Below are 27245 nucleotides of genomic sequence, written 5' to 3'. Positions count from 1 at the left end.
AACAACAAATCAATCTCTGAAGGCTCTTCAGGATCACCTGGTCTGTCCTACTGTTTTACAGATGGCACACACATTTGCCCAAGCTCTTCATCCATTTGTTCAAGGTGACCTGACTCACAGCTGGCTACTTCCCGTGCTTTAGCAGCCTGCTTTTCCAGCAGGTCTGTTGAGTTTCCTTCCTCCTCCATTGGGGAAAGGAGGAAACCAAAGCCCTGGGGTGCTCCCAGGGTAGTGAGGAGAGGGCCTGTGAGGCCCTAAGTTCTCATCAGTACCACCCTATCTTTTCTCGTATCATCAGCCTCCCAGTGGCCCATTTTTCTTGGGCCTAAGTATACATAACTATGGAAACCAGTCAAGTGCCCCTTTGGGTCCTGAAGATGACACAGCCCAGAGTGTTGCCAAAGAATGGCAGAGGGAGCATGCTCAGTACCTGGGAAGCCTTTTCCCGTGCCCTGGATCTGGAGTCACAGGCCCAGCAGTCACCACCCTATCTCAAATCAGAGATTTTCTGGCCTTGCATCCTGGTTGTTCGTTGGCTTGAGTCTGCATGCACCTTCCTACTCAGGCTTAAGGAGACCACCAGAACCTTCCAGACCTCCAAAATGGTCTCACCACAGAGATTTAGCGTCAATGAACACCATACTCTGCTAGGTATTCGAGGCCATCTCTGACCTGACCTTAATGTACTTTTCCAGTCATATCTCACTGAAAGCTAACATTGCATAATGACTTTCGCTAGAAATTGGGGTCAGGGTCACATTCCAGTTTTAACAGCCTTTCTCTCCGAAACCGTAGTCACTTATCTCTCTGAAACTGTCTTAACAAAGAACGGAGATGATAGTATCTAGTGTGTAAAATTATGACGAGATAAGGCGTTCCAAACCTTCGCCCAGACTCCTGCACAATGTCAGCAGCCCTGGAAGCACCTGGAACTGGAGCCCTTGTCGGTGGCACAGGGGTCCTCTGCTCCGGCAGAATTGGCTCATTTACCAGATCCAGACACGGTCCGTGCATTCCAACCTCTGCCTCTGTCTTCCTTTGCTCTTCATTTCTAGAACTTCTTCCCCGGATCCCACCAAGGCCCAGGTCAATGTCACCCCCTTCTTGAATCCTTCCCTGACCTTCCCAGCAGGAAAGTACCTGTACTGGTGGTTGGCTTGTGTAGCTCTGGGCTATAATTAGCCATAAGGAAATTGGGTTGCCCTGTGTTACAGGGTCTTGCTAAATGTGTCCCCAGGGGTGGTGGAATGCAGGAGGCTCCAGTAACCTGAGATAAGTGCTTCATCTTTCTCCAGAAACTTTGGAAAGTTCTCTGAGCAATTGCCACAGTTCCCCTCTTCCCAGGGAGGTACCTTTGTGACTCAGTTTGTCAGCTACGGCAAGCCTTAGAGAAGAAAGAGCCTTATCCAGGGGATGTTGCATGGACCTTTCTAGCGGGCTGCAGGCTGTGTTCTCATTTATCCAATAAATGGCACCCTGGGTGGTGGGCTTGGTTTCCCTCTGCACCACCTTGGGTACATGGGCCTGACCTCTGCCCCTCCATCCCCTGCCTGTGTTTACATCCAAAAGTCTCGGTTAATTTCCCTTTCCTACCTCCTGGGCAACTTCAACTTCTCTTGCTTTGGATTCTCTCGAGACTGGCGGTTCCTCTCCTGATACGTGTTTCCAATCAGCTTTGAGTAATTATTATTTGCTGTATGATTTGCTCCGTGACTGGATTAGAAGTTCCCTGGAGACAAGGATTATGTTGGACCAATTTCTCTATGTGTGCAGAGCCAAGCATGGTATGGACTCGTGCCTGGTATTGGATGGTTTTGTGTTATCTGTTACCACAGTGGCGACAGTAACTACCAATCGCCATACACTCATGACCTGTCTGGCCAGCTGCTGCATTTTACATACACCGTCTCAGGAATCCTCACCTCGGCTCTGTCAAGAAAGCTTTACGGGGGTGCCTGGGGGGCTCAGTCAGTTAAGAGTTCGACTCTTGATTTTTGGCTCAGGTCTTTGTCTCAACGGTTTCCAGATTGGTCCCCTGGTGGGGGGCTTGCGCTGATAGCTCAGAGCCTGCTTGGGATCTCTCTCCCTCTGTCCTCCCTGCCCCCCTCCCCCCCCCCCCCACTTGCATGCTTACTCTCTCTTTCTCAAAATAAATAAACTTCAGGAAAAACAAAAGAAGGCATTACTATCCTCTTTATTTTAAAAGGGTTTTTTTTTTTAACATGTTTATTTATTTTTGAGAGAGAGAGAGAGAGAGACAGAGCATGAGCAGGGGAGAGGCAGAAAGAGACAGACAGAGAATCTGAAGCAGGCTCCAGGCTCTGAGCTGTCAGCACAGAGCCCGGCATGGGGCTTGAACTCGTGAACCGTGAGATTGTGACCTGAGCCAAGGTCAGATCTTAACCAACTGAGCCACCCAGGTGCCCCAAGCATTACTATCATCTTAGAGAGGTTAAGTGATCTGGTTAAGGTCATAGTGCAAGGAAAACATAGAGATAGGGTTATAATTCCTCTGGAATTCATGGATAGATGCACGGATGGCCAAATTAAACACACTCGCAGACACATCATGGCTTTTGCAAAATTTCCATCTCATGCCTGAAACCAGCCATGCAGCCTGAGGACAACTGGCCTCTGCCAGACGACCTGGCCTAGCATCTTGACGTGGTCTGCCTGTGTGGGGGCTGCCATGGGTCCAGATCCAGGCTGGGGCTGCTAATTTCATAAGCTACTGCCCTGTACAAGACGATCTGCACAGTGGCTTCGGTGCCTTCTCCAGCTTCATCTTCATGGTTGGCCTCAGTTTACTCTGTAAACTCCAGGAGAGCAAGGGCTTTCCCTCCTAGGACAGTGCCTGCACCTGGGAGGTGTTCAATATATAGCCACTCTTATTTACAAGTTGCCCCTTCTATAGTAAGGTCTACTCATAATTTCTTAAAAACATTTTGTTAACGTTTATTTATTCTTAAGAGAGAGAGAGAGAAAGCGTGAGCAGGGGAGGAGCAGAGAGAGAGGGAGACACAGAACTGAAACAGACTCCAGGCTCTGAGCTGTCAGCACAGAGCCCAATGCGGGGCTCAAACTCATGAACTGAGAGACCATGACCTGAGCTGAAGTCGGACACTTAACTGACTGAGCCGCCCAGGTGCCCCTCTACTTATAATTTATTTTTTTATTTTTTTAGAGTTTATTTATTTTTGAGAGAGAGACAGGCCACAAGTGGGGGAGGGCAGAGGAAAAGGGAGACACAGAATCCGAAGCAGGTTCCAGGCTCTGAGCTGTCAGCACAGAGCCCCACGCGGGGCTCGAACCCACGAACCGTGAGATCGTGACCTGAGCAGAAGTCAGACACTTAACCTACTGAGACACCCAGGGGCACCTACTTAATAATTTCTTAATGAGAAATACAGAGGCTAAAGCAGGGACATTTTACACAAAATTAAGTGGTAAAGAAACCTCCATGGAAATAAATACAAAAAGGAACCCGGTCTGCAATCCATCAAAGATCTGTTCATCTAGGCCTGGTTCTTTGTATAAGCAGACACGTGGGCCAGATCAGAATCCCCGCTGAAAGACCTTTCAGACGAAAGTTTGTGAAGTGCTTCTGACACCACATGGCTGTGCGAGGAAACACAGGCTGGGGCTTTTGTCAGCACAAAGGGGACAATGGTGAGGGCGTGGCAGCGACAGTAATATCACAACTACGGGTTTATTCATTTATTATTTATTTATTTATTTATGATTTGTCTTTAGATTTTATTTTTGTAATGTTTATTAATTTTTTAGAGAAAGCTCATATCAGCAGGGGAGGGGCAGAGAGAGAGGGAGAGAGAGAGAGACAGTGCATCTGAAGCGGGCTCCGTGCGGACAGCAGTGAGCCCGAGGGTGAGAACTCTGAGAACCCTGAGATCATGACCTGAGAACTCTCACGGAACCCTGAGATCATGACCTGAGCCAATGTCAGAAGCTCAACCACCCAGGCGCCCCACAACTACAGGTCTAAAATTACCTGAGTTTAGCATAACAACAACAACAGTAAGGGCAACAGCAGCTGATATATTATGCAGGAGTTCTTATGCGCCAGGCACACTACTCTGTGTGCTATATGTGAATTAACTCGTTTCAGTGTCACTGGGGCCAGTGGAAGCCAGAGGTGGATGTTCGCAGGTCGAATAACCAGAGACTGACTTCTTGACAATGAGACCTCTGAAGGGACTATGACTCGTAGGAAAGAGAAGCTTTAGTTAATGGTGGTTACATTAGTGACCATAACAGTAGCCATGGGCAATGGATAATGGCCATTGCAAAGGCCGTTATAATAATTCAAATCTGAAGGGCAGCGTTATGACAAGAGAACAGTTTCAGGGGGTCCTCCCTGTATTTCAGTGGAGTAATGGTTCACTCCTGATTACGTTCAGAGGAATAGGTAACCAGCTAAACCGAAGAATGGGGTAATCTCCGTCCATGGAGACGGGCGTTCCCCAAAGTTGCAGGTTGAGAAGCTGAAACAGAGAGGAGGAAGGCCTGCTGAGCCTCTGACACGTACCGACAGGTTCACAAGACCACGGGGGAGGACACCAAACAGTGTGACATTGGATAGATTCAGTCTCCCCAGGAGAGAGATGTGACACCACAACGAGCAGGCACATGAAAATCTCAATAACCAGAGAGGTCAGTTCTCCACCCAGAGAAAGGACTGGTAGAGAAAGTAGCCAGGAAAATTACCGTCCCATTCTGGAGGTTGGTGCAGAAGAATCCTGCGGCAACACAAAGACTGGAGAATGGAGCATCCCATCAAACAGTCACGGAGAAGGCTAAGGTTATAAATGCATGTTTCAGGGATGCCTGGGTGGCTCAGTCAGTTAAGTGTCCGACTTCCGCTCAGGTCATGATCTTGCAGCTTGTGAGTTCAAGCCCCACATCGGGTCCTGTGCTGACAGCTCAGAGCTTGGAGCCTGTTTGGGATTCTCTAAATCTCTGGCCTCCCCCTGCTCTCTCTCTCACTCTCTCTCTGTCTCTGTCTCTCTCTCACACACACTCACTCTCTCTCAAAAGTAAAATAAAAACATTCAACAAAAATGATGTATATTTCAGACCTCTAAAAGTAAAGAAATTGAACTGCTTAGATTCATACGGATAAATTTTACTTTTTAAAAAAAATAAATTTTATTTTCCCAGTGGAAATATTGCCTTATTTCTTTTTAATTTTATAAAACATTCATAAAGAAGTTTAAGTGATACAGAAAAGTACTCAAAACATAAAAATTCAGCAGCGATCCTATCGCTCAAATGAGCGTCTTTCTATATAGTTCTCCCTGCACAGACACATAAACATGTGCCCTGAGATAATACATTTGCTATGTCATGACATATGTTTCTACATGATTGCTTTTAATGGCTGAATTAGAGTCATAGCGGAATGTTTTCGTGATGAATTCGGTAATGCGACTTGTTCTTTCTATCTACCTATTTGAAATACACAAGATATTAAACACCAAATCAAAGCCCTCTTTTTGTGATCCTCTCTTAAAATTGTCAGTCTATGTTTCTATGTGTTCTCTTTTGTTCTGTGAAGTTATTCAGGAAATGTTCCTATCTTTGTTTTACGAAAAAGTTGCATGCTAAGCATAGTGGAACCTGGGACACAATACCGCGTTCTGCCAGTTACCTAAAACAAAACCCTTAGAGGGGAAAGGTGGACAGGCAGGGCTTGGAAAAGTTCCCTAAACCTGGAGCCCCTCCCCTGCACCTCGGTCCCGTCCCCATCCTCTGATACTGCCCCCTGGTGGTGGAGATGGGCAGTCAAACTTGTGCCTGGCAACGTCTAGTCTGTCTTTTCCTCCTTTTTCCCTTCACTTGGGTACTAGAAGGACACTAATCAGACAGGAGCAAGAAATACTAAAAGAGAGAGAAGCTTTATTTGTAGTTTTGTAGATTCTGAGCCTTATTTCATGAGTTTGGAATAAGGTAGAAGAACACGATCCTTTTATAGCATCTTTTCAAACCCCACATCTTTCTCTCCCCCCACCCCATCTCTGTCTCTCTCATGCTCACACACACACACACACACACACACACACACACACACCCCATATGAGCATTTAACCATGCTACCTCATTCCCCCTATTGGTGGGCATTCTCATTGCTTTAGGTTTTTCATTATTATAAACACATTTTGCTGTACAACTTTGTAACTACATCTTTACACATCTTGATAAGTTAACAAGCTCTTTCTCATGCCTCACTTCCTTTGTAGGAGCAGAGGGACTGCCGGAGGCATAAAGTGGCAAGAAGTTCTTTTCTCTACTGCTACCAGAACTCCCCAAAGGCTCAGAGCTCTGCCTTGGGATTCTGGTGAAGTTTCAGCCCTTGGAGGTGGCTGTGGAGGTGGAAGGGAGGAATGGTTGGTGGCAGGTTCCTTCAAACCATTCTTTAGAGAGCAGAGGGAGCAAATTCACTGAGCAGGAGAGATACTACATGGCATCGTACGTGTGCTGACGTGACATATCACTAGGGATGACAAAAATAATCTAGGGAAGGGTCTGAACTGATCAGTGGAATAAGCGAGACCACTAAAATATGGGTAATCACTTTTAATTAGTAGTTTTTAGAGGCCATATTGAGCTGGAGAAACGTGGCCCATAGGTACTGTTTATTGAGCACTTATGTATGTTGCCTCATGGAAACCCCAAAAGGACTTTACATGGGAAAGCTTACAAGCATCCTAATTCCAGGGGAGTCAGGCATCTGGGGCACAGAGAGATTAAGTAACTTGTTCATGGCCATGTAGCTAGTAAATGCATGCCAGGGCTTTGATTTATACCCAAGTCTTGCTGAACCCAAAATTCTGACCCTTGATCATTATGTTATGCTTCTTTCCATTAAAAAAAAAAATTCCTTGAGGAGAAAATCAAGTAGAAATGGACCGATCTCATTACCAATTCTCTATTTGCTGTTGTTGTTTCCAATCTTCATTGAGATAAGGGACTATACGCAGCTCATTTCCTTATTAGGTACCCATATAGTTATTACTTTTTCCTTAAAAAAATTTTTTTTTAACTTTTATTTAATTTTGAGAGACAGAGAGAGAGAGAGCATGAGCTGGGGAGGGGCAGAGAGAGACACACACAGGGAATCTGAAGCAGGCTCCAGGCTCTGAGCTGTCAGCACAGGGCCCGACATGGGGCTTGAACCCACAAACCATGAGATCATGAGCTGAGCCAAAGTTGGAAGCTTAACCTACTGAGCTACCCAGGTGCCCAGTCATTTACTTTTTCTCCTGGAGTTTCTGAAGTATTTGATGCACCTTTAGCCTTGATATTTTGTTACATTTTTTTGTTGATAATCTAGGGAGAAACAGTTTCTTAGATGATTTCACCATCATTCTTCATGTCTAAGGAGTATCACTTAACCACAGTGGAAAAGTGATGGTTGCCTATAAAATAACCGCTTTTGAGAAGGAATTTGAATCAGAGTGGGGGGGATATGACGAGCAGTCCAGTTTTCATGAACAGCCTCCAGGGAACGTAGCTCTCGTGATGGAACCTCCTGGTGAAGTGTGGCTGGATTTTTCTACCTCTTCTCGCTGATGTCTGTTACCTCCAACACCCACCTCTCCTGAGAGGCAATTTGGTAACATCCCCTCTCAGCTCCCGACTTGTTTCTGAAGGCAGAAGCATTTTGGGAACTTCATCCCTTTTTAGAGGGAAGTCTTTGTGAATCATTCTTTCAGTACTGCCTCCTGATTGACCTTGTTCTTTGACGCTGACTTTCATTTTTGTTGGCTGAGAGGTATCGTCTTGGTTGATCTTAATCTGGAGTTGTCTCTTGTGAAAACCTTTTTTTAAATGTTTTTATTTAAATTCCAGTTAGTTAACATATAGTATGATATTCGTTTTGGATGTACAATATAGTGATTCAACACGGCCGTGCAACACCCTGCACTCATCATGACCAGTGTCCTCCTTAATCCCCATCACCTCTTTCACCCACCCCCCCCCCCACCTCTCCTCTGGTAACCATCAGTTTGTTTTCCATAGGTGAGGGTGTTTCTTGGTTTGCCTCTTTTTTCCCTCTTTGCCCATTTGTGTGGTTTCTTAAACTCCACATATGAGTGAAATCATATGGTATTTGTCTTTCTCTGACTGACTTATTTCGCATAGCACTCTACTCCCTAGCTCCATCCATGTCCTAGCAAACAGCAAGATTTCATTCTTTCTTTATGGCTGAGTAATGTTCCACTGTGGGTATACACCACATTTTCTTTATCCATTCACCAGTCGCTGGACCCTTGGACTGTTTCCATAATTTGGCTGTTGTAGATCTTGTGAGAACTTTCAAAAAGACTATTTTTGAAGTACTAAAGGTAAGCGGATTAACCTTGAAGTGGCGAAAGTTCTTCATGCCTTCATGGCTCTCTAGAAAAGGGTCACAGAAAACTGAAGGAAGAGCTCCCTCTACAGCTTTAGCTTGGGTAACACTCTACAGAGTTTGCACTTCAAGATGACATCTGTGGGAATATGTGGTCTGGACTTCCTTTACCTTGGTTACCTGATTTTCCTGAAAAAAGATTAATTGAGATCATGGAACTTTTTTTTTTATGTTTATTTATTTATTTTGAGAGAGACAGGGAGGGGCAGAGAGAGAGAAGCAGAGAGAGAGAGAGAGAGTATCCCAAGCAGGCTCTGCACTGTTAGCGAAGAGCCTGATGTGGGGCTCAAACTCACAAACCACAAGATCATGACCTGAGCCAAAATCAAGAGTTGGATGCCGAGCTGACTGAGCCACAAAGCACCCGTCATGGAATTTTCGTAGGAGAGGCAATTTGCTGAGCACTTTCTCCTGAAGGGTTTCAGGCAGACAGCATTGTGAGCTCAGTGCAGCTCAGACTTACTTCAAACTATTCCCTATTCCTAAGACATTTGATCCTGGCTATCTTTCTCTAAAGATTTTTTTCCTTTGGTTAATGTTTTCCAGGGAACTTCGCTGAGTTGGAGCCTCTCCATAGATTTTCTGACAGCATATGCTGGGGAGAATTGTCCTGGCTCAAAATATTCATTACTTGTTCCTCTTCTAAAGAATTACTTGAAAGATTTTTATCCTGACTAATCTTATACTTGAAACTTTTAATCTCCAGATGCATTATTTGACCAGACTTATCTACTAATATCTGTGGTGACATTTGCTGAAGAACTTGTTCTTTATTTAGGATTTTTTATTTAGTAGTTTGACCCATGACAATGATAATTCTTTTGATATTTTGTTCCAAAGGGATATAGAGATGAATAGTAATGTGTCTGAATTCATGTCAGGATATTGTGCTACAGAACCTGTAAACCTGTTACTCCTGAAGAGTAATCCCAAGACACTTTGCCCTTATACATTGGTTTAATTCCTCCTGATGTCCAAATTTGCTTAGTTTTATCATTTCTCAGTGATTCAACAAACCATCTTTCAAGCAAGCCTCTTTTGAGGTTTTGTTCTAAACATCCTGATCGTTGGGTGTTATTTTTCTGTATGAACTTTCTGAATATCTTCTTTTCTGGACAATCCTATGCCATTTTCTCTGTAATTACGTCCTGAATGGGACACTGGGAATGCTTCTTCCAGACCAGAATTTGGGGGAGGGAAGTGGATTTCTTTCTGGATTTCTATTAATTGGATTCAGCTGCTCCTGAATAGACTTGTAAGAGATCATGTCTTTGTCACGGTCTTTTCTACATGATTGCCTCCCTGAAGAAGCTGCTTGAGGAACTGGGTCTCAATCACATTTGCCCTCTGATGAGATGTCCACTGATGTCACTTGAAGGATGTGCCCCAATCATCTCTCTTTAAATTTTTTTAATTTTTAAAAATGTTTTTATTTATTTTTGAGACAGAGTGTGAGTAGGGGAGGGGAAGAGAGACAGGGGGAGAGAGGACTCAAAGTGGGCTCTGTGCTGACAGCAGCAAGCCCGATGCGGGGCTCGAATCCACGAACCATGAGATCGTGACCTGAGCTGAAGTCAGACACTCAGCCAACTGAGCCACCCAGGTGCCCTCAATCATCTCTTTTTTAAAAAATATGAACCACACACACACACACACACACACACACACACTCTACTTTTTTATTTTAAGTAGGCTCCACATCCAATATGGGGCCTGAACTCATTACCCGAGATCAAGAGTCACATGCTGTACCCACTGAGTCAGCCAGGTGCCTCCCCCCACCTAAACACTCCTTTTTGAAGAGGCTTGTCTTGAATATCTTTATCCAAGGATCTCAGGCCTCCAAGGGTCCCTCCTGGGCTACTTATTTGGTGGCTAATTTTATTCATGGAATCTCTTTATCCAGCAACTGATTTTTGAGGAGTCTCATAAACACTGATTTTATGCACTGGTTGTGACAGTGATGAATATTGAGGAATTTTTCCCTGGCTAACTTTTCTCATAAAGTTGCTTTCTTTTGGTCATTATTCATGAAGTTTTTTCCCTTGGTCAGGCTCATCTGTAGAATTTATCTCCCCTGGTGATAATTCTTGCAAAGTCTCTTCTCAGCTATTTGCATCCATGTAGTTTCAAATGATCTGAAGATATTTTATTCTGGCCCATTATGGTTCTGGAATATGTCCCCAGCTGTCACTTTTTCAGAGAGGGGTGGGGAGCGATTGTGGTCTGGCTGAAAATAGCCATGGGTTTTACCATTAGGGGCCATGATTTGTCATCAATTTCTCCCTTCTTGGCATTATATGTGGATTTTTCTTTTCTGGTGCCCCTTATGGAGCAAATTTTGTGCCAACAACCCTTATCTCTGAACTGTACGCTCTTTGATTGTTCCAATTCACTTTGCCTAAACTTATCTGCAAGTGTGGTATTTCCGGACAATGATATTTTGGATCCTGTTTTATTCCTGAAAGTTGCCTTTTTGGACAATGACAACCAAAGAATTGTTTTCTTTTCTAACCATTTCTTTGGAAGGGGGTATCTTTTGACCATGATTCTAGAGAAGACTCAAGAAACCCCATCTGGTGCCAGCATGACTTTTGACCATGGCATCCAAAGGTCTACTTTCTGGGAACACTAACTGAGATTCTCTTCTTTCGGTGACATTCGGACTTGCCTTTTGCTGAAAGGCCTCAGAGGTTTCTTCTTGACAAACAGAACTCAAACATGAAAGCAGAAAGACCTGGAGGACTTTCCCTCTACTCATATGACTCAGCTGTAAGCTATCCCTGAGGAGCTGTTGGCTCAAGTATTAAACTGTCTTCATACAAATCATAAATTTTAATCCTATTATGAAAATCACTCACCAGTGTTTCTTTGTTGACAAGCATCTTCTTCTAGCTACATTGTTAGTTAAAACTTATATTAACTTATATTAATACTTATATTTTCATTTTCATGTTCCAACCATATCTAGTTGTGACATCATAGCTTTTGTGTTTGTTCTCCAAAAGTCATTCTTCTCATTCTCTTTCCAAAGAGAGAAGAGGGGTGTTTATTTCCCCCATAGGATATTATTCCACCTTTTGAAAAATATTTACAATCTATGGAAAAATATAAGAATGATATCACTAAGTACGAGTTACTCAAAAGAATGTTTTCACTGGAAGATGTTACTCTATCATTGGGAAAAGTTTTAACTTATGGACCTTATCACTTTCATGGTTATAAGTGGCTTTAAAGGATCTAACCTGGATTTTTGAAGTATCCTGTTTGGGATTGCAAATGCTTAGAGCGTTGGTTAATTTTGGGTGATAATCAAGACAATAAAATATACATGAGTGAGCTTAAATGCTTCTGGATAGCAATGATCATTTGAAAGCTTTTTGAAGGTTTCATTTCATCTACGAGGTAAGAAAAAGACTGTAATTGACTTGGAGCAAAATGTCCACGGACAGGGGATTAAACTTCCTTTATCAATAGGTGTGAGGCAGCACAGCCTGGCAGTCAAGTGTGTGAGCTCCTGATAGACAGACCCGAATGCCACCTCCTGGCTGTCTGACCTTGAGTCAACCACTAATCTCTGAGCCTTAGTTGTTTCCTCAGCCATAACATGGAGATTATTAAAGTGCCCAACTCAGGGAGGGGGTTGCTGAGAGCATTGAATGAGATAATGTAATCAAGCCCTTAGCATAGGGCCTGGCACATATTAAATATCCAGCATAAGTCAGATAGTATTCTTGAGAACCAAGATAATGCTTTTTAAAGTATGTTTCTTTCTTTAAACACAGGTGAAGGAATAAACTTAAGGGGTAAGTGGAAATTCACATATTCCCTTTAGAAAGTATAGAAAGTCTGAGTGAGATCATATGGCATTTGTCTTTCTCTATTTTTGCTTAACATTTTCTTCTGGCTCCATCCATGTTGCAAGTGGCCAGATCTCATTCTTTTTTTTATAGCTGAATAATATTCCATTGCATATATCTATACCCCATCTTCTTTATCCATTCATCTCCTCATATATGGAATTTAAGAAACAAAACAGATGAGCAAAGGGAAAATATAGGAGAGAAAGAGAGAGAGAGAGAGAGAGAGAGAGAGAGAGAGAGAGAGGGAAACCAAGAAACAGACTCTTAACTATAGAGAACAAACTGATGGTTACCAGAGGGGAGGCGGGCAGAGGTTTGGGTTAAATAGGTGAGGATTAAGGAGGGCACTTGTGATGGTGAGCACAGGGTGATGTATGGAATTGTTGAATCACTATCACACTGTATGTGAGCTACACTAGAATTAAAATAAAAACTTAAACTTAAAAAAAAAAAAAAAGCAAGTATAGAAAGTCTGACTGAATATGTATCCTTTGGGGGAAGAAGTACTCCATCCTAAACATTTACTCTTTGAAAATGGTTCTGATTTAAAATTTTTGTTTTAATGTTTATTTATTTTTGAAAGAGAGAGACAGAGTGTGAGTGGGGGAGGAGCAGAGAGAGAGGGACACAGAATCCAAAGCAGGGTCCAGGCACAGAGCCCAACACGGGGCTCAAACCCATAAACCCTAAGATCATGACCTGAGCCGAAGTCGGATGCTTAACCAACTGAGCCACCCAGGCTCCCTGGGAATGGTTCTGATTTCAAAGTCACTTCAAAATCAAACATTACGGGGTGCTTGGGTGGTTTAGTCAGTTAAGCAACTGACTTGGGCTCAGGTCATGATCTCGCGGTTCGAGAGTTCGAGCCCCGTGTCAGGCTCGCTGTTGTCAGCACAGAGCCCACTTCGGATCCTCTGTCTCTCTCTCTCTGCCCTTCCCCCACTTGTGTGCCCTCCCCCCCCATATCTCAAAAATAAATAAACATAAAAAATTTTTTTTTAATCAAGCGTTCTTTTGGAGCAAATTTACTCAGCCCCTTAATTTCTTAATTTCTCCCTAAGCAAATAAAAGCTGGGTCCATTCTAGACTTCTTCCCACTCACTGAGGATACCTCCTCCCCAGCATCTCTCAAATCCAGCCCTTTTCCTGCACCCTGAGCCCCTCTGGCAGTTCCTCCACACACACCCTGCTGACGCTCTAGTGAGTACTCACTCTTGCCCCTGTGCCTTTGCACGTGCCCTTCTCCCAATCTCCATGTCTTTCACCTACTGTCATTTCTGCCACCATCTCTCCGTGCACTGGGCTTACTGTGGTCATTGAACGCCTCTTCTGCCTGAATTACTGCTGCTGCCGGCCATAGCTGCTCAAAGAGGGCGACAGGACAGGTGAAGAGAGGTGCCAACCACAAGAACTAGGAGGCAAGGAAGGCACAGCTGCCTCTCTTCAGGTTAGTCTTCAGTTGCGCCCTAAAAGCAAAGCCAGCTTGGTCAGAGGTGGGATACATAATGTCACCTTAGTGAGAGAGGTGAGAAAGACCATACACCCAGTGAAGGCATCGAGCTTCCTCTAGAGAATGTGTCCATCAGAAAGAGGCAGCACAAGCATTGGCAGTGACCTCCAGGCACTGCCCTGGGGAGAGGGAAGGGACTTGGCCATTTTATTTTGCCACTCAGTCCCTGGGCAAAACAAGCTTTTGGTAAAACCTGTGAGACTCTGGTCACCCGTCTTGACTTTGTCCTGGGCTGTGGACTAGGGCCATCTCTGTTGGGAGAGGGATAAGTCAGGTTGCAAGCCCGTTCCCTTAACCAGTTGATTTCCAAGGCTGCTTTTTTTTTTTTTTAATTATTTTTTTTTTCAACGTTTATTTATTTTTGGGACAGAGAGAGACAGAGCATGAACGGGGGAGGGGCAGAGAGAGAGGGAGACACAGAAACTGAAACAGGCTCCAGGCTCTGAGCCATCAGCCCAGAGCCCGACGCGGGGCTCGAACTCACGGACCGCGAGATCGTGACCTGGCTGAAGTCGGACGCTTAACCGACTGCGCCACCCAGGCGCCCCTGCTTTTTTTTTTTTTTAATGCCATGTTTATTTATTTTTGAGACAGAGAGATAGTGAGGAAGCAGCAGAGAAAGAGAGAGAGAGAATCCCAAAGAGGATCCATGTTGTCAGCACAGAGCCCGACACAGGACTCAAACCTGTGAACCATGAGATCATGACCTGAGCCAAGATCAAGAGTTAGACACTTAACCGACTGAGCCACTGAGGGGCCGCTCTGAGGCTACTCTTCTGAGGGCGGTGTTGATGAGTGAGGTCGGGCCCTCACTCTGGAACCAAACCATTGGGGGGTTTGAACACTGGCTCTCCCACTTCTAGCCACATGGACTCAGGCAGGCTACCTGTCTCTGTGCTTCCGTTTCTTTGTTGGTAAAATGGGGATAATAATGGTGTGTATTTGCAAAACACATAGCTGATTAGGGGTCAGTATCCGGAATATCTATACAGAACTCTACTGTTTTTCACATATCAGATGGACAGAAAATAAAACTAAACCAGCTCAGTGAGTGTGGCAAGAGTATGAAGAAATGGCCACTTTGAAAAAATTTTTTTTTAATGTTTATTTATTTTTGGGAAAGAAAGACAGACAGAGCATGAGTAGTGGAGGGGCAGAGAGGGGGACACAGAACCTGAAGCAGGCTCCAGGCTCCGAGCTGCCAGCACAGAGTCCGACGCGGGCCTCGAACTCATGACCTGCGAGATCATGCATGACCTGAGCCAAACAAAGTCAGCCCCTTAACCGACCAAGTACCCAGGTGCCCCAAGAAATGGCCACTTTGAAATGGGAGTGTACGTTCGTCTAGCTTTCTAGGTGGCAATTAGGCAAAACTGATTGCAATTCAACATAAAAGATAACGTTTTCTTTTTAAAATAAATAAAAACCAAAGTACATTATTGGGATAATTTAGGATGTTTGAAAATGGAGCGTAGGTGAGAAGTGTATCAACTATTAAAAAATTAAACGGTTTATTTTGAGATACTTACAGATGTGCATGCAGTTGTATGAAATAATATAGAGATCCATGGATTCTTTACCTAGTTTCCCCAAATAGTAACATCTTGCAAAACTGTTGAGCCATGATATTGACACTGATACAACCAACCAATCAGATTCAAGATTTCTCGCGGGGCGCCTGGGTGGCGCAGTCGGTTAAGCGTCCGACTTCAGCCAGGTCACGATCTCGCGGTCCGTGAGTTCGAGCCCCGCGTCAGGCTCTGGGCTGATGGCTCAGAGCCTGGAGCCTGTTTCCGATTCTGTGTCTCCCTCTCTCTCTGCCCCTCCCCCGTTCATGCTCTGTCTCTCTCTGTCCCCAAAATAAATAAACGTTGAAAAAAAAAATTTAAAAAAAAAAAAAAAAAAAAAAATGAAGATTTCTCCCGTTGACTTGTACTTGCCTGTAGGTGCGTTTAATTCCAACCGATTTTTTTTCAGATGTGCAGGTTTGCGGATCTACTACCGCAATCAAAATACAAAACAGCTCCATCAGCACAAAACCCCCTCTTGTTTTTTATAACGACATCATCCCTCCCAAACCCCTGCCCCAAGCCATGGCAACTGCTAATCTAGCCTCCACCTTTGTGGGGTTATTTATAAATGAACCATAGAGTCTGCTACCTTTTGGGATTAGACATAATTTCCTACAAGCTTTTGTGCTCGGCATGATTTCTCTTCAGATTCATCCAAGTTGTTTGGGTATCACTAGTTCGCTCCTTTTTAATTTTTTTTTTTTTTTTTTAAGGTTTATTTTTGAGAGAGACAGAGACAGAATGAGAGTGGGTTGGGGCAGAGAGAGAGGGAGGCACAGAATCCGAAGCAGGCTCCGGGCTCTGAGCTGTCAGCACAGAACCCGACGCGGGGCTTCAGCCCACGAACCTTGAGATCATGACTTGAGCCGAAGCCGGACACTGAACCGACTGAGCCACCCAGGCGCCCCAGTTCATTCCTTTTTATTGCTGAGTAGTATTCTGAGATACAGATGGACTACAGTTTAACGGTTGACCCACTGAAAAACATCTGGGTTATTTCCAGGTTTTGTCTACTGTGAATAAAGCTTTTATAAACATTCACATACAGGTTTCTCTATGAATGTAAGTTTTTGTTCCTCTGGGACAAGTGTCCAAGAGTACAAATCCTGGCTTATGTAGCAACTGCATGTTGAGTTCTATTAGAGATTGCTACACTGTCTTCCAGAGTAATTGTACCACGTTACATTTCCAGGAGCAAAGTATGAGTGAGTTGGGTTTTCCTCATCCTCACTAGTATTCAGTGTTGTCACTATTTTTTAACTCTAGGTATCCTGACAAACGTGAGGTGGTGCATCATTGATTTTTTTTTTTCAACGTTTATTTTTGGGACAGAGAGAGACAGAGCATGAACGGGCGAGGGGCAGAGAGAGAGGGAGACACAGAATCGGAAACAGGCTCCAGGCTCTGAGCCATCAGCCCAGAGCCCGACGCGGGGCTCGAACTCACGGACCGCGAGATCGTGACCTGGCTGAAGTCGGACGCTTAACCGACTGCGCCACCCAGGCGCCCCATCATTGATTTTTTTAGGTTTATTTATTTATTTTTGAGAGAGAGAGAGAGAGAGAGAGAGAGAGAGAGAGAGAGCACGCAAGTGGGGGAGGGGCAGAGAGAGAGAGGGAGACAGAATCTGAAGCAGGCTCCAGGCTCTGTCAGCATGAAGCCCGATGAGGGGCTCGAATTCACTAACCGTGAGATCATGACCTGAGCCAAAGTTGGACGCTTAACCGACAGAGCCACCCAGGCGCCCCCAAATATCTTTCAGTTCAGCAATCTATAAATCTATCAGCAGAGATGTTCTAAGATATGTGTACAGGGAAGTTCATTGTAACAACTTTCTGGTAACAAAATAACAACAACAAAAAAAGCCAAACTTGGAAACAGTGCAAAAAAAGATTAGTAGGGATTGATTACACTTTCATGGATGAGTAACGTGATCACGTACTGGGGCTAAATAACGGTCAAAGGCAAAAGTATGGAATCCCTTAAAGCAGACAAAAGTTACAACTCACCTCACATGGGTTGTGATGTCCAAGGGACAACCACTCCCAGGCAGAGGACTTCACCTTCCCACTGGGGAGCTGCAGATACCATCCCATCCACCGAGGATTGCACTGCGTCCTCTACAAAGCTCTCTCTGCTTCTGTGTGTGGGTTTTTGGATCCTCTGGCTTTTTCCCAGCTACTCTGGAAAGTGTGGCTGCATGTCTACCCACCAGGTGCAAATTTGAAGTAATAACCTCACCACCTGCTTTACTCAAAGACTGAGTGGGTCAAGGCCACTCCCAAGTTTCCCAGGTCTGCCCTCTGTGATAAAGTCTGACTCCACTTTTTGGCGTCTGACTGCCGACAGCTTTTAGGTTTCAACTCTTCCCCTTCCCCACTGTGCCCCACATCTGGGCAAACTGATAAACTCAGGTGCTCCCAACTTTGGCACAGCGGGAGTTTCAAGCCACGCAAGCCTCTCCCCGAGGGCGGAACCCCTACATGGGTCCACCCCTAACTACACTATAAACCCCAAGCCAGTCTCCCCTTGTTATCTCAAGCCATTTTCAAGCGAGCGTGGGAAGCTTGTCCTCTTCTTCCCCAAAAGCCTCATCGTGGAAGTGGGCACACCGAGCTCTACTGTCATTGGAGCTGTTTTAAAATACCTGTTGTCAGTGACATGGGTATGCTCCAGGACACGTGTAAACACTCGGGGACCTGACTGCAAAATTCATCTAAAGTCAAGACACGGGGCTCCTGCATGGCGCAGTTGGTTAAGTGTCCAACTTTGGCTCAGGTCATGATCTCACGGCTCGGTTCACGCCCCGCATCCGGCTCTGTGCTGACAGCTCAGAGCCTGGAGCCTGCTTTGGATTCTGTGTCTCCCTCTCTCTCTGCCCCTACCCTGCTCGTACTCTCTTTCTCTCAAAAATAAAATAAATATTAAAAAAAATTTTAAGTCAAGACACGAACACATGAAATGGATGTTTTTACTGTCTAATCTAAAAAAAAAAAGATAAATCAAGAGAAAAAAGTCTTTTGGTTACTTATTTGAAATCCTCATGAGTTTATTTTATCCTATCAGTAGTTGAAATGTTTACATGATTAAGGGGTTTTCATGGCTATCAGAACAGAACTTTGGCTGGAGAGTCCCTGCAGACACCCCCCTCCACAGTCCCTCAAATTTTGGTTTAATTCACATAGTTACCATCTTCAGTCAGAGCCCTAGCTGGCCCCTTTCTGAGCTTGTAGCTTTGAGAGAAGCATCCTGAGAATCAGCCACCTTTTGATAACTTAAGGAGATTTGGAGCCAGGATGCATTCTGGGAGCAATTTTATGCCGAAAAGCCTAGGAATTTATTTCTTGTGGAGTTTCAACACTGCAGTCAGCCTGGCCAGATGTCTCTCAAGAAGGAATCTATTGAGGCATCCCGGGAACCATATTGGAAGTACCTGGCAAAGATTCTTGCCTCAAGCCATCCTTCTCAACGGGTTTTGTGTTCTCTTGTATGAATACAGTCTTCATTGTGGAGCTAGCTACAGATACCAGTGGCTAAACAAAACAAAAAAGGAAAAGAGTTCATTAGCAGAGATTAAAACACACTCAATATGCCAAGAACACAACACTGCCATTTTCACGCCCAAGACTAATAACAAAATTAAACAGAGCTGCTCTCACAAAGTATAAAACAAATCAGATAGGATCGGGATGATTCACCAATAATTTTACTGCCTGCCAGAACAAAACTGAACACCATTTAAAGGAAAACTACATAATCTAGGCTCCCTACTAAGTATCATCTACAATGTTCAGCACATAAATAATAATTACTAGACATACATATCATAATCTAGGGAAAAAGTATGTAATAGAAAGAGACCTTAAAATGACAAAGGGCTTAAAACACTTATCACAAATATTGTCAAGATTGAAAAAATAAATTCAGTCTCAGTGACCTATGACACAGTATCAAACCGTCTGGCATCTATGTGACTGCAGTCCCATGAGATCGAAAAGACCCTTCCAACTTCAAAGTGCTATGCGTCTACACAGCAAATCTATGTTTTTTTGTTTTTTGTCTTTAAAGACAGAAAACATGGGGTGGGGAGAGGAGCAGAGGGAGGGAGAAAAAGAATTTTTTTTTTTAATGTTTATTTATTTTGAGAGAGAGAGAGGCACGAGCAGGGGAGGGGCAGAGAGAGAGGGAAAAAGGATTCCAAGCAGCTCACAGCCCAACACCGGGCTCCATCCCGCAAACCCTGAGATCATGACCTGAGCCGAAATCAAGAATCAGGCTCAACCGACTGAGCCACCCAGGCGCCCTGCAAATCGATGTATTGATTCCATAAAAATGTAATTATAAAACATTTGTATGGCCACATCTCTATATACAAAGGGATTGTTTTCCAACATAGAAACAGAATTATGGTTTAGTTACTTAAAACTACCTCAGCTTAATAAAGAGAAATACAAGGGCAACTTTCGCTAGCTTTCCTTTAGGCCTGACTCAAATACTACCTTCTCTTGCCACCTCTTCTTGATGGCTATAATTGGCTAAGATCTCTACCACACGCAGTGCTGTCTGTACTCCTCTTTTTTTTTTTTTTTTCAACGTTTATTTATTTTTGGGACAGAGAGAGACAGAGCACGAACGGGGGAGGGGCAGAGAGAGAGGGAGACACAGAATCGGAAACAGGCTCCAGGCTCTGAGCCATCAGCCCAGAGCCCGACGCGGGGCTCGAACTCACAGACCGCGAGATCGTGACCTGGCCGAAGTCGGACGCTTAACCGACTGCGCCACCCAGGCGCCCCTGTACTCCTCTTTTTGACGCATCGACTGGACCGGGAATATTCAATCTGGGGCACTCAAAGGCTTTCTAAGGTATATGCAAGCGATCATGGTTGTAAGATAGTAAGGTAAGTTTAGCAAAGCTTTGAGTACGTGCACAAAAGCCCATCGGCAGGCCCGCTGAAATCTTATTCCACTCCTCCTGGGCCTATTTGAGACCAGATTTCAGAGTACTAGTGACTCAAAATCTGAAAATGACCAGTAGCCAGGAATAGTCTGCCATTTGCCTTGAGCCGGTGAGAAACAAGAACTTAGAATTTCATCCTATTTGAGGTATCTTCACTTCTTTGCCCTCTCTACCCAGCTCCTTCAATTCATACTCTGAGAGCAACTTGCTTGTGGATGATGTGGCTCTTCAAGGGAAGCGTTGTTTCCTGATCATCGTTGGGTCTCTCTACTTCCTTCTAACAAAGGGCATCACTTTCCATGATCACGATTTGCACACGCATTCTTCCTTGAAACTGAAAACCTGGCACTTAGTCCTGGCATCATGCTGGCTCCCCCGCCCATCTTTCCTCACAATCGCCTTTGTCTCACACTTGGCAAAAGAACAGCATACCTTTTACTCTTCTAAATCTTGCAAAGGAATATTGCGACAGGGTGTCATAGCTCCTGCACGCAACACAATGGGATGATTCAAAATATTCATGTGAGCAAAGTTTTCTTTAATAAAGGCATCCTAAAACCAGGGTGGAGTTTTGGAAGTCGTTCCCTGCCTTATATATTCATACTTCTATTAACAGGGAAGCGTGATGTTAGAAAAGGATGAGGGGGGCGGTAAGGGGATGACAGCTTCGGCTTCACAACCTCCCTACTACCATCTCCCAGCAACTGCTCAAAGAATGAAATGTTCCCCGGGGCATCTGGGTGGCTCACTCAGTCAAGTGTCGGCTCTTGACTTGGGCTCAGATCATGATCTCGCAGTTTGTGAGTTCGAGCCCCATATGGGGCTCTGTGCTGACTGCACGCAAAGCCTGCTTGGGGATTCTCTCCCTCTGTCTTTCTCTGCTCCTACCCCACTCGTGTGCTCTGTTCTCTGTCAAAATAAATAGATAAGCTTTAAAAAGGTAAAAAAAGAAAAAGAAAAAGAATGAAATGTTCCTGAGTGAGAGTTCCTTTGGACTATTGACAAACAGGAGTATGAACCTACCTTTCTTTTGACTTGATTTACCTTTAAAACATCCAGACTTAAAAAAATAAACCTATTAATGATGAGGAGAGCTGAGCGTATTAGCCTAAGTGTACGTAAGCTAAATAGTTTCATGTCTCTTCATCAAAGGTGGCTTTGGAAAGCAGCAAAAGCTAGTGGATTGCACAAAACTGCACTAAAGATTTTAACACACAGGATACGGTGAGAGGTGGAAAGACGTCAGATATCAAGCCCAGTAAGTCAATTTCCTATTCAGCTATCACGCACTTTGAAGAAAGCGCAAAATAGGCACAAGATGTTTTTCAGAAGATTATGGCAAAAATCTCGGGAGATAAAAGATAAGCTTGGCAGACTAATGAACATACAGCTGTTTCCAGCTACAAGAAGGTAACAATTTATGACCAGTATTAAAGCATCACAGAGAAGGCATCTGTGGTTTGATACATAAATAGGTAGTTCAGAGCAAATAAAATACTTAAGTAAATAGTATATAATGAATACAATAGTGTACTTGAAGTATATACTGATAACCATATTTGGTTTCTGGAATGCTGAATAACACTTGAAAAGGGTTCAAAGGATCTTGTAAGGAAACATATTTGTTCTAAGTGAGAGATTTGTTTTTAAATCTGATTTTTTAAAACCAGTAACATCTAAGGTATTTCCTGAAATCTAAAATGGAATTGCCTTTAAACATTTTCTTTTTTCGGGGCGCCTGGGTGGCGCAGTCGGTTAAGCGTCCGACTTCAGCCAGGTCACGATCTCGCGGTCCGTGAGTTCGAGCCCTGCGTCACGCTCTGGGCTGATGGCTCGGAGCCTGGAGCCTGTTTCCGATTCTGTGTCTCCCTCTCTCTCTGCCCCTCCCCCGTTCATGCTCTGTCTCTCTCTGTCCCAAAAATAAATAAACGTTGAAAAAAAAAATTAAAAAAAAAAAAAAAAAAACATTTTCTTTTTTCGTTGACAAGGATTGCCAATAAGACAGGTTTATACATAAACATATGAATAAGGAGGGAAAGGTAGGCTTACAGGAGCCGTGATGCACTTTGCACTGGGGCCTAGAGGACTTACAGATTTCCAGATATCCATCACTGGGATGCATACACCCCCACTGCTGAGCTCCTTCTCCCTACCTGGTGACACGTATCATACTTCTGTTGAATCTGACACTCTTCTTGCTTCAGCATTTCTGTCATCTCGGTTTCTTTGAGGCTATTATCGTATTCTTCCTTCAGCCGGATCTTCTCTTGGCTATCCTGGGGTGATTCGAGAGCTGAATCAGGTCAGTCCCTGGGAAGCCTGTACGAATAGGCCTGCCCTCGCTGGGATAGACCACAGACTCGGGTCCTGTAGGCCTCTGAAACTTGCTCCTGTAACTAGCTTTTGCCTGCTGGTACCTCCAAATCTACCAATTCCACAACCCCTCTGAGTTGGATTCCTTCTTCAGCCCCCAGACGCCCCAGACTTCAAGAATATCTGGGCCCAAGCGATCTCCCAGGTTGAATAAACCAAGAAACCTTTTGGGCTAGCTCTGGAATCCTGCTTTGGATTTCAAATTTCTGTGAGGAAGCTGAGAAGCCGTCCCCAAGACGACTCAGTGCACACACACACCTCTTCTTTTGCTCTAGAGGTATTCCTGTAATGATAAAGCCAGTGAGCCAGGTACTCTATGGGGTCACTGGGCCGAACCTTCGCCACCTCTGCCAGTGCCTGGCCCAGGCAGGTTCCAAAGCACCTCTTCAGGTAGTCCGTTTCCATCCTTGTGGGCCTGGGAAACATCAAAGCAGAGTCACGCTACTTTGTGAATTTGATCTGATTTTAAAGATAGACACGTTCTAATCAATTCGGATTCATTTCTGGATAACTCTGAGATTCTTTGGGACGCCACCCCTCCCAAAAGAGCCAATAAATACATATTTGCCTATCGTCCTTATATTCAAGTGGACTTTTTTAAAAGCTCTCCAGCTGTCTTAAGTCAGATAATAATAGATCCTGGGGGTCATCAGGCCCGAGAGGAGCTTGCTTTATTGGTGATTAGGGGAGGCTAAGGTCTCCATTTACCCCCACGTCTCTACCCTTGAGTAGGGAGGAAATAACTGAGCAGGCAGGAGGTCCCAAGAGCGGCTCTAAGGACCCAGAAAGCTGTGCTATTGTGAGCTTGGAAGCTACAGTCATCTGTGACATAGATAAGACAGACTTATTTATTTCATAAGGGACCACTGAGAAGCCCTGGGGAGGAGAGGAAGGGAAAATGGCAGGTGCCACAGCTACCCATAGTCAGGGCCCTGCCAGCACTTAACACAATATTCTGCTGTCTAGTGCTCAAGCAAGAAACTGCATGAGCTTGAGTTAACGCCCCGGTATTTGCTATTAGTCAGATTTCAAGAGCTGGGGGCCGTGTAGGCTGAGTCAGATCATAAGTTAGGGATGGCAGTGTAGTGTAGCAGTCTGAACACAGGCTTCGGGAACAGACAGACCAAGTTCCGGTCCTGGTGCCGCTATTTATTAGCTGTGTGATCTTCAACAATTCACCCGGTCTCTCTGAGCCTCAATTTTCTCATCTGTAGAACAGAATAATAAACGTATGTGCCTCATAATTGTGGGGATTAAAAGAGATAATAAATACATGTAAAGCACTTAGCTTGGCACACAGGAAGTGTTTAATAAATAGTAGCTATTACAGTGGAAGACTATAACATAAAAGTAGATAGACTGACACCTGGCCTATTTCGGACCAACTCTGTATTTCTGAAGTTTACATATCTTATGTCCCAAAGAGCAAATAATAAAGTGAATAATATTTTTATCTTATTTTTTTAATGTTTTATTTATTTTTGAGAGAGAGAGAGACAGAGTACGAGCAGGGGAGGGGCAGAGAGAGGGAGACACAGAATCCGAAGCAGGCTCCAGGCTCTGAGCTGGCAGCACAGAGCCCGATATAGGGCTTCAACTCGTGAACCACGAGACATGACCTGAGCCAAAGTTGGATGCTTAACCAACTGAGCCGCCCAGGTGCCCTGAGATAGGGCAAGTTCTAAAAGTAGAATGTCAACTAATAAACATAGAAGGAATAATGGAGTATTTAAAAATCAACATTTTGGGGGCACCTGGGTGACTCGGTCGGTTAAGCGTCCGACTTCGCCTCAGGTCATGATCTCATGGTTTGTGGGGTAGAACCCTGAGTCGGGTTCTGTGTTGACAGCTCAGAGCCTGGAGCCTGCTTCGGATTCTGTGTCTCCCTCTCTCTCTGCCCCTCCTCCACTTGCACTCTGTCTCTCAAAAATGAATAAACGTTAAAAAAAATCAACATTTTGTACCCATCACAGTATAACTTCATCAAGCCAAACATCAGTGAGTGCTAAAACTCAGTGAATATTTGATAAACAGAATATTCATATAGTCTCAAAGTTTCTCCTCACAATTTGTATTCCAAAAGGAAATACAAGAACTTTATAGTGACGGGACCTGCCCAATACAACTTTAATCAAGCGATCTAAGTAAACATCACTAGTAAAGGGATAAAGTGACATCATGTGTCTCCTGATGTGATGCACTTCTTAGTGGGATAAAATACATTTCTGTGGAACCTGCCCAAAATGCAAACCTCAAATCTAATTGAGGAAATAACAAACAAAGCCAAGTTGAGAGACAGCCTTGCAACTGGCCTTTACTCTTATAAATGTCAAGATCTTGAAAGACAAAGAAAAGAGGAACCATTCCAGAGCAAAGAGGCCTACACAGACCTAACAACTGCACCGAACACAGGATTCTGGATTGAATCTGAACCAAAAAAAAAAAAAAAAAAAAGAATTTCATAATTCTTTTGAATTATGTTGTTGGGGAAACTAGATAGGAATATGGTCGTTGCATAATAGAAGTGTATCAAGGTTAAATTTCCCGGTTTTGGCCATTGAGATATGAGTAAGAAAATGCGCTTTTTCTTAGGAACTACACAGTGTAGTAGGTCTGAATAATGGCTCCCCAAAGTGTCTAAGTCCTAATACCAGAACCTATGGAAGAGGTTCCCTTCTGTGGCAAAAGGGGCTTTGCGGGTGTGATGAAGTTAAAGATTTTGATTTGGGAAGACGATACTGGATTATCCAAATAGGCACACTGTAATCCCAAGGGTCTTTATAACAGGAACACGCTAAGGTCAGACAGGGAACAAGGTGTGATGGCAGAAGTTGAGGGCAAAACTGTGACGTCACTCAGGAGCCAAGGAGTGTGGGTAGCCTGTGAAGCTGGAAAAGGCAAGGAAACGGATTCTCCCCTGGGGCTGCAGAAGGAGCCAGCCCTGCGGACGTGTGGGTTTTAGCCCTCTTAAGACTCATGTTGGATTCTGGCTTCAAAAACTCTAAGAGAATAAATGTGTGTTTAAAGCTACTAAGTTTGGGATAACAGTGGAAGGTGGGGGTGGGGGTACGAGGTATTCTACTTCTGTTAATGTGCGGCCCACCTGAACCAATGCACCTGGATAAGCTGTCTTCCACACCCCTTTTACTCAAAGTTCGGTCCGTGATCTGCAGGACTGCGTCACCTGGAGGCTTGTCGAAACGCAGATTCTCAGGTCCCACCCCCTACCTCCATATTCAGAGTCTGCATTTTAGCAAAATCCCCAGGTGATTCTGTTACAGCCCTACTTGGCTTTCACCACTGGAGAGCTGCCAGAATCACCAACTCTGCATTCCGGGACCAGTCTGTCCGCAGGAAAGGAGGGGCAAACCCTTTCTGGAGTGAGCATCTGCTGGACACTGCACCTTTTCAACAATGGTCTCAATGAAATAGGAGACCTGACAGTTACAAGGCCTTGCTGCAAAGGCAGTAGAGCCAGAAAAACAGAACCACCGTGTGAGGCCTCGGGAGGGAGAGGCCAAAGGGAAGCCTTTCGCAGCCCTCTGTCCACAAACTCAGGGCACACTTACCAAGGGGGCGGGGGCTCTTTTCCCCAGAGCTCCTCTGAGGGTCTGCTTACACTGCGCCTCCTTGCTCACGGCCTTGCAACTCAGTCGGCATAGAGATGGTCTTTGTTGACACTCTTCCCAGTGCTAAGCACACAGTAGGTGCTCAGGAAATATTTCTTGACTTAATCAGTGAGGGCCCTGGCACGTGCTAGCTCAGGCAAGAGCCCAAGCTCCCGTCCATCTGTCAGTGCCCAGTCTGGTACTTACTGCCTCAACCAACGTTTGGTGAGGCTTCCCCTGCCCAGCACTGCCCAACATAAATTAAAACAGAACCTGGGAGACGCTAGCAGAGCGCTGTGCCCAAACCACTAGGCCTGGGAAGACTGCAATGGCTCCGCAATGGCGTAGGTCGGAAGGCTTCCCGGAGGTGGGAGCGCCTGAGCTGGTTCTGATAGGAACCAAGCAGAGGTCACCGGCACTCGCAAAGGTGCGAAGCTGTGAAAACATCGGGGCCGTCGAAATACCGCGATTGTCTCCTCTGGCTGGGGGCTCTAGGGGTTTCCCGCCCTTGGGGGACAGGTCTCTCCCAGGGAGCGCGGGCCTGTCCGCCGCTCCACTCCTCCTCTCGGCCTCCCCCTCCTCCCAGCCTCCAGGTTGCAAAGTCTCGGCTCACCTACGGCGGCGCTCCCCCCTCTGCGTGGCGCCCCCGCCACACCCCGCACGCGCCTTCTGCGCCCCAGTCTCGCGCACGCTCCTCTCCGCCGCGAGCTCGCTCCCCCGCCCACCAGCCCGCTGGCGCCCGGACTCACCCAACCTGGGAGCCCCCGCTCACTGCCGCGCGCGCCGCGCGCCCCGCGCCCCGCGCCCCGCGCGCCGCGCGCCCCGCGCCCCGCGCCCCGCGCGCCAGGGTCCCTTCCCCGCGGCAGCGCGCCTTCTCGCGTCCCGAGGCGCGCGCTCGTTGCCTAGCGACGGGAGATGCCTAGCGACTTTGA

General features: G+C 45.2%; 2 protein-coding genes across 2 annotated transcripts in view; both read right to left on the bottom strand.

Moving 5' to 3' along the window:
* The window catches only part of PRXL2A (peroxiredoxin like 2A), a 47316-nt gene extending 29916 nt beyond the window's left edge, over positions 1 to 17400 (bottom strand). Inside the window, exon 1 of the mRNA XM_086680135.1 lies at positions 17385 to 17400. The gene's annotated coding sequence lies outside the window, so the exon portion shown is untranslated. The remainder of the gene's footprint in view (positions 1 to 17384) is intronic.
* Positions 17401 to 18393: 993 nt separating this feature from the next.
* DYDC2 (DPY30 domain containing 2) lies at positions 18394 to 27111 on the bottom strand. The gene is given in 4 exon segments (XM_086680137.1): positions 18394 to 18908; positions 22486 to 22608; positions 22964 to 23120; positions 27063 to 27111. Coding segments are annotated over 3 exon segments (528 nt in total). The 5' UTR covers positions 23111 to 23120; positions 27063 to 27111; the 3' UTR covers positions 18394 to 18650.
* Between the last annotated feature and the right edge of the window lie 134 nt (positions 27112 to 27245).

This window comes from Puma concolor, chromosome D2 (assembly GCF_028749965.1).
Source record: "Puma concolor isolate L17-30 chromosome D2, mPumCon1.1.hap2, whole genome shotgun sequence".
NCBI classification, from domain to species: Eukaryota; Metazoa; Chordata; class Mammalia; order Carnivora; family Felidae; genus Puma; species Puma concolor.
This window is presented reverse-complemented; position numbering and strand designations above follow the sequence as displayed.